Below are 7,816 nucleotides of genomic sequence, written 5' to 3'. Positions count from 1 at the left end.
ATTTATTCTAACTTGACACAGAATAAATAATTCTTTCAGCCAGTCCGAATGAATATAGTACTTATATTTGTTTCTGTAAAAGAAATGAAAATTATACTTATTTGTGACATGCAACCAGGATTATTTTTTTATTCTAACTTGACACAGAATAAATAATTCTTTCAGCCAGTCCGAATGAATATAGTACTTATATTTGTTTCTGTAAAAGAAATGAAAATTATACTTATTTGTGACATGCAACCAGGATTATTTTTTTATTCTAACTTGACACAGAATAAATAATTCTTTCAGCCAGCCGAATGAATAATTTATTGATAGTGATTAATTCAACAATACTGTAACCCCTGAATATCGATGAATATCGAGTCTTCACAAAGTGCATTATTTATGTTATTTCTTCAGGCACAACTGAAGCTGTCCTTGGATGACTTATTCTTCGACTAGGTCTTTTCAGTATAAATTCTTCTATTTGAATATATAAACAACTCTTGTCGAGAATCTATTTTCCCCTACCTCTGGTCACCGACCACATCTAGTTTTATCTGGTAGTTCCACAAGAATCGTAGCGTCTACAAAGCAGTAACCCTCCACTACAACTCCACATGTTTACGAAGTACTACGCTCAATACAAACTTCAAGTCAATTTACTGCTATGATGCGTTTTTTCCTATATTCTATTAAGGCTGAGTCTGGATGCCACAAAAAGTTGATGTCGAAATAATATTCTGACCGAGCATTCCCTTTTCAAATAGGAGGTGAGAAAATATTTGGGAAATATTTGGATCTTTCGATGCCATGATGGAATGAGAACGATTGCTGGAATACTAGTACCATGTTGCTGCAGTGTTGGAACCTCTTTCTGTCGGAAAACAGTAAACATTCGACGTATTATGTCCATTTATAATATATGTCAGATTTGGTAGCCAAACACACAAAAGCTGTCGTTTGAAAAATTGCCAAAATATTTCTGAAAATTTGCAAAAGAGGTCTTTCCTGACATCTTTTTGAGTGGCCCTGACTACAATACAAGCCACAGTTTTGCATGGATTGAGTAGCTAGCTATCAGTGTTTTCGTAGTTGTTGCCACTTCCAGGCAGATTGTAGGCCAAGTCAAGCTGTCGAAACGCTTTGAAGTTAGTCAAGACGAGGTACTTCTCTGGTTGACTTGGCCAAGGAGAGGGCACCTCCGGATATTATCCAGATGATTCACAAGGAAGCACTTCTTGAACAGGTACATATACCATACATGCCGCGTCTGTGGGTCTAGCTGTTGGTATCGATACTTAGTAGTCTTCCACTCGACATCCGACTCCACTACTAGTACGAAGGGCTCTCTGTTGTGTCGACGAGTCGAGTGACGCTGATTGCCACGTACAACTGGACCTATGACAATTCCTTGACATTTGCTGCGAACGGTCGATTCCACAGGTCTCACTCAGTGTGGAGGACACTGGGTGCATATTCGACAAGAAACTTCTCAATCGAGTCTTTGAAGTCCTCAATTCAGAAGAATCAGTACAAAATGAAACATACAAATGGCTTGATTTGGAGTTTTCATCTTTTTTACCCAATTTTGCCCAAGTAATATTTCGAAAATTTGGTTCAAAGGAATTGGAAGAATTTGGGTGTCGTCTATTGTTGACTGTCTGGATCAAACTGATTTCGAAAGAAACTCGACGATTCTCAGTTATTGCCAAGTTTTCAGAAAAAAGGTCTATTGTTTGGCGAAAAACGCGATATTTGGCAAAATATTGTATTCCAGACACATGATTTTTCATTATTTGCCGATTGCTTAGAAATTGCCAAAATATCGAAGCTTTTCGTCAATTTTTGACATCCCGACTAAAAAAGTCCTGATTCAGCCCAGGATGACTTGGAGGTATGTCGTGCCGCCAGTCCGTGCTCGCCATCGTTCGTTTGAAATGACCTGATCCATCACAGGACTTGGACCCCGCGCAATTGCCAGGTTTGTGTCCCTACATCCGCGGTCCGTACTCGTCCATGTACGCGGCCGAGCTGTGGACCGTTCGCCAGGTACATTCTCCATGTTGCTCGTCCTTTCTCGTAGCTTGTGTGTCTCAAGCTCCTCATAGTACGCCGGTTTCTGTACCGGCCGAGGAATCGAACGCCTTTTAGCGCTTGGTCGCAGGGCAACAAGGGCTGAGTGTCGCGTTCGATTTGGCGACCCATCGCAGGTACGATTCCGAACGTGGGGATGGCGGGTGTGCCCATCGATTCGGTGGAACACATGAATGTAAGCACACACACCTTCATGCACGGATGTGCCTTCTTGTTGACATATCTGATCCTAGGTCTTGATTGACGGCATCCCACTCGACAAAATGTCCGTGTCCATGACTATGAACGGCGCCGTGCTGTCCATCCTGGCCATGTACACCGTGGCGGCGGAAGAGCAAGGCGTGGATCAAAAGTTACTCGCTGGCACGATCCAAAACGACATTCTGAAGGAATTTATGATCCGCTCTTCCCACCGCAGCCGTCCATGCGTATCATCCAGGTATGTCTACCATCCTTCTACGATGGATTTGTATCATTTTCACGACATTTTGTGTCACATTTTGTGTCAAATATGCCCTAAAAAGTGATAAATTTCGACTTTTTAGTTGTTTGGTGCACCTTGTATGACTGCTAACAACGATATTGTTTGTAGGATATCTTTGGGTACAAGTTGGAGTGCATGCCCAAGTACAATTCGATCTCGATTTCGGGGTACGACGTGCAAGAAGCAGGCGCTTGGAACTCGCGTTTACTATTGCCGATGGCATCGAGTACGTGCATGCTGCCGTGGCCGCGGGCCTGGACGTCGCCCCGCGCTTGTGGTTTCTTCTTTGCGATCGGCATGAACTTTTACATGGAGGTGCGAACGTCCTCCTTGTCTTGGTCGTAAACTTGTGTTTTGCGATCCAAACCCCACTATGAGGGTTCGTTCAACGAGTATATATTGACCATTTCACCCAAATTCGGACTACTCACTTGATTTGATCGATTTAAACTTATATAATCTATACCATACAACGATTAGTATATATATGGGTTGACCATATTAAACGATGTTTGGATTGGTAGAAATTCGACACGACGTGATGTTTTGATTGGCTTAGGCGGTTGTTCATTTTATTCTGTTATTGTCCTGTTACCCAAAATGTGGACTTTAGTGCTGATTCTTTGCCAAATCTATCGATCGATTCTTTTGCACTGACGTTTGTATGTAAAAGTCGTTCGATGTCACACTAATTTCAGTCTGGTGGAACACATGAATGTAAGCACACACACCTTCATGCACGGATGTGCCTTCTTGTTGACATATCTGCTCCTAGGTCTTGATTGACGGCATCCCACTCGACAAAATGTCCGTGTCCATGACTATGAACGGCGCCGTGCTGTCCATCCTGGCCATGTACAGTACACCGTGGCGGCGGAAGAGCAAGGCGTGGATCAAAAGTTACTCGCTGGCACGATCCAAAACGACATTCTGAAGGAATTCATGGTCCGCTCTTCCCACCGCAGCCGTCCAGGTATTTCTACCATACTCCTATGATGGAATTGTCTTGTTTTCAGGTCATTTTGTATCATTTTCACATCATTTGGTGTCATTTTCACGACATTTTATACCATTTGCACGACATTTTGTGTCAAATATGCCCTAAAAAGTGATAAATTTCGACTTTTTAGTTGTTTGGTGCACCTTGTATGACTGGTAACGACGATATTGTTTGTAGGATACCTTTGTGTACAAGTTGGAGTACATGCCCAAGTACAATTCGATCTCGATTTCGGGGTACGACGTGCAAGAAGCAGGCGCTTGGAACTTGCGTTTACGATTGCCGGTGGCATCGAGTACGTGCATGCTGCCGTGGCCGCGGGCCTGGACATCGCCCCGCGCTTGTGGTTCTTCTTTGCGATGGGCATGAACTTTTACATGGAGGTGCGAACGTCCTCCTTGTCTTGGTCGTAAACTTGTGTTTTGCGATCCAAATCCCACTATAAGGGTTCGTTCAACGAGTATATATTGGCCATTTCACCCAAATTCGGACTACTCACTTGATTTGATCGATTTAGCTTATATAATCTATACCATACAACGAGTAGTATATATATGGGTTGACCATATTAAACGATGTTTGGATTGGTAGAAATTGGACACGACGTGATGTTTTGATTGGCTTAGGCGGTTGTTCAATTTATTCTGTTATTGTCCTGTTACCCAAAATGTGGACTTTAGTGCTGATTCTTTGCCAAATCTATCGATCGATTCTTTTGCACTGACGTTTGTATGTAAAAGTCGTTCGATGTCACACTAATTGCTGTCTCCCACTAATTCGATGATGTTGAATTGGTCGAAGAGTGGATTTGATTGGCCAGTTGGTTCGTGTTGTGGGTTTTGATTGGTCGATTGTCTGCCGATTTGGTGCTGCTCATTCGATTGAGCACCCAAACTCTCCAATTTCGAATCGACTTGGCAATATATATTTCGGTCTTTGTATCGCGCAGAACGACATTGTCCTTGTATCTATGAGACTCTTGTATACATCTCACGAATTGCTGTTTCACTTCTGTATCACATATATATCAATGTTGTGATTTTTATACTGTTCTATCACTCTATGACTATATATCGAATAAATGTGAAATCACATATATGTGCCTATTAATTTGGATGCACAATATTGATTTCGGTGTTTCATTCACCTCTCTTGGTGTGCTACATGTAAATGTATGCACTTACATGTATATACATGTTGAGTGTATGTATAGGAGACCAAAAAGAACTGTGATGAAACAGAGGCGGAAGGCGTGTACAACGACGTGCTGGCGGAAGTGGAGCTGTTTGCCGAGCGCCAGGGCGGCTGCTTGTGGCCAAGATGGGTGAGTACGACCGAGGGGCCAAGGTGATCGCGCCGGGTTTTTCCGACTTGGGCTTTGACGTTGGCCCGCATATGATCATTCCATTTGCACATGTTCGTTTTGCACCTAGTTGATTGAAGGTTATTATATAAACTCAAATCCCTCACTACCTTAACGTTACTATTGAGTAATACAAGGCTGCAGTACAGTGTATGGTGGTGCCGTGGTGCCACATACTCGGTGGGAGGGCAGGGTCAATCCAACGGCCAAGAAAGAGTTGGGGCCAAGTTTGTGGACAAAATCGTGTGGACGATAATGAATCATAACAGGAAATATATATATCGAAAATAAGCCTGAATTTTGGCTTCATGTAACAAAATATAGAATCATATCCGATACATAAGAGTCGAGTGATATAGCTTCCACTGCACGCGCCTCGGAAAAAAGTATTCGTAAATTGTACTATTCATAATTATTTCCAGTAGTAGCAAATATGAGCGATGCTGTCCAAAATGCCTGAATAATGCACCAAATTTCAAGGATCATGTTATTCTATGATCGTTCTTATCGACCCGTCCCATCCTGCACCAGAAACCGCCCCTCCGATGATTTGCGTGGGAATCGAAGTAAATGAAGTCTATTTAAACCGATTAAAGAACGTTTAAGACGACCTTTCGACACAATTGAAATCCCGCGCGACGAGAGTGCAAGCAGCCTTCCACGGCGAGGTCTCTTTCAAGTGCACCATGAATTGGCCACCAACGTTGTCGCAGTCATGGTTGCTGTCCATCATACTACACTAGTTTGTCGGCTGCTAGAGAGCACAGGGTGCAGCCAAAGGACCCATACCTTAGGCCTAATGGTGCACCATTTACCTTAGGCCTAATGGTGCACCATTTGGAATTTCAAATCGATTATGAAACGTCACGCTATTTTTAGTACTATACAGTAGTACGAGCATGTTCGGCATTTCTTTCATCGCAACCCTCCAGCAGACACACCAGTATGAACATGCCTTGGCTCCATCACGCCAAAGCCGCCGCGACGGACTTCGTGCGCGAGCTCTGGTCCACCGACGGCCTCCTCAATTATCTTACAGCAAAGGTGAGATCTCTTGTACTCACGATCCCACCTCTCACGTCCGTCGTCTTCGGTAGACCTATTTCCTCATCGTCGCGCTGTATCAAGTACCATCCGCCGAAACTTGGCGCTTGCAGCTTCGAGAGCTGGCCACTGTGGAGCGTAATGTCAACATCACCCACGGTGCCGTCAACTCCATAGGGAGCAGCGTTTCCATGTGCCTCTTGCCCGCGGCGGTAAGTCGCCGCAGCGGCGTCCTTTGACTTGCTCACGATTCATGATGTTTGCTGTGTAGACACCCATCCAAGAGCGCATTGCTTCTGACCGATCGGAAGTCGCTCATGCGGTGTCATCAAGCTTAAACGCTGTGCGCCGCGTCAGGTTGGCCAGGTCGGCCTTCCTCATCGAGCTGGTCCGTACCAAAGACATCCGTACCAACAAGGTCCTCAGCACATCCCTCGAAACAAAGGTACGACCCTCTCTCTACTCACGACCCCACCGTCACATCTTGTTATCCACGGTAGATGCATCGACTCCTCCGCGCACTGGAGCAAGTGCCGTCCACAGACTCATGGACGCACCAACTGGAAGAGTTGGCGCTTGACGACCAATGTGCTTACGACACTCAAGCACACAGCGTCCACGGCATTGCAAGTGTTACCTCTCACCTTGTGGATGTAAGTCGTCGACGCAACGGTGTAATGTAACTTTGTGACGAGTACTCATGTGTGCTGTCTAGGCACCCATCCCTACTCCAAATCCTTCGGAAGTCGCCACGGCGGCATTGGGTAAACATAGTGATGGCCACGATCAAGAAGACCTGGGCGTTGCCCCCACAGAAGTCGTCGACGACGACGAAGGCGATGTGCAGCATGCCACCACCGACGAAGCCGACCTTCTCAAGACATTTCCCGTTCGACATCGGTACGCTGCAATCAACTCGACAGTCGTTGGGTACAAGTCCGTGCCCTTCCACGGCGAGGACGTGCGGCTCTGGCGACAGCAACGACTGGCGCACGTGCTGCCCACCGTGGCCGAGAATACGGTCGGCCCGTCGGACCAGCTAGGCAAGCGGTTCCATAGCCGTAGCAAGACCTCCCCGAAGGCGACTGCAGACGACACGGACGATGACACGGCGGACAAGACGCCGGACTTCTGGGGCGAAGTGCTCAACCCGTCGAGTTGGCCGCACATTTCGCCTCCGACGACCCCGCCCCCATCCAACGTCGCCACTGCCGTGTTTGGTGAACATAGTGACGGCCACGACCAAGAAGACCTGGGATTTGCCCCCACTGCCGTGTTTGGTGAACATAGTGATGGCCACGATCAAGAAGACCTGGGCGTTGCCCCCACAGAAGTCGTCGACGACGACGAAGGCGATGTGCAGCATGCCACCACCGACGAAGCCGACCTTCTCAAGACATTTCCCGTTCGACATCGGTACGCTGCAATCAACTCGACAGTCGTTGGGTACAAGTCCGTGCCCTTCCACGGCGAGGACGTGCGGCTCTGGCGACAGCAACGACTGGCGCACGTGCTGCCCACCGTGGCCGAGATAACGGTCGGCCCGTCGGACCAGCTAGGCAAGCGGTTCCATAGCCGTAGCAAGACCTCCCCGAAGGCGACTGCAGACGACACGGACGATGACAAGGCGGACAAGACGCCGGACTTCTGGGGCGAAGTGCTCAACCCGTCGAGTTGGCCGCACATTTCGCCTCCGACGACCCCGCCCCCATCCAACGTCGCCACTGCCGTGTTTGGTGAACATAGTGACGGCCACGACCAAGAAGACCTGGGATTTTCCCCCACTGCCGTGTTTGGTGAACATAGTGATGGCCACGATCAAGAAGACCTGGGCGTTGCCCCCACA

The 7,816-nt window shown here is 46.8% G+C and overlaps 2 protein-coding genes across 2 annotated transcripts in view; both read left to right on the top strand.

Moving 5' to 3' along the window:
* Nucleotides 1-1,881: 1,881 nt before the first annotated feature.
* H257_08441 (hypothetical protein) lies at nucleotides 1,882-4,914 on the top strand (the record flags this gene model as incomplete). Its single annotated transcript, XM_009834310.1, has 10 exons — nucleotides 1,882-1,911; nucleotides 1,942-2,034; nucleotides 2,094-2,195; nucleotides 2,313-2,518; nucleotides 2,625-2,640; nucleotides 2,672-2,878; nucleotides 3,339-3,398; nucleotides 3,425-3,536; nucleotides 3,741-3,946; nucleotides 4,777-4,914. The coding sequence occupies 10 exons, from the start codon at nucleotides 1,882-1,884 to the stop codon at nucleotides 4,912-4,914; spliced, it is 1,170 nt and encodes a 389-aa protein (XP_009832612.1).
* A 957-nt stretch (nucleotides 4,915-5,871) lies between these two features.
* H257_08440 (hypothetical protein) overlaps nucleotides 5,872-7,816 on the top strand; it is a gene marked incomplete at both ends in the record, with an annotated part of 5,108 nt that continues 3,163 nt past the window's right edge. The window contains 5 exons of the mRNA XM_009834309.1: nucleotides 5,872-5,970; nucleotides 6,024-6,182; nucleotides 6,242-6,415; nucleotides 6,471-6,623; nucleotides 6,686-7,766. Of these exons, the coding sequence (XP_009832611.1) occupies nucleotides 5,872-5,970; nucleotides 6,024-6,182; nucleotides 6,242-6,415; nucleotides 6,471-6,623; nucleotides 6,686-7,766 (1,666 nt within the window). The remainder of the gene's footprint in view (nucleotides 5,971-6,023; nucleotides 6,183-6,241; nucleotides 6,416-6,470; nucleotides 6,624-6,685; nucleotides 7,767-7,816) is intronic.

This window comes from Aphanomyces astaci (assembly GCF_000520075.1).
Source record: "Aphanomyces astaci strain APO3 unplaced genomic scaffold supercont1.18, whole genome shotgun sequence".
In the NCBI taxonomy this organism is placed as follows: Eukaryota; Oomycota; class Saprolegniomycetes; order Saprolegniales; family Verrucalvaceae; genus Aphanomyces; species Aphanomyces astaci.
The sequence above is the reverse complement of the archived record's forward strand: the minus strand, read 5'-3'. Positions and strand labels throughout refer to the sequence as shown.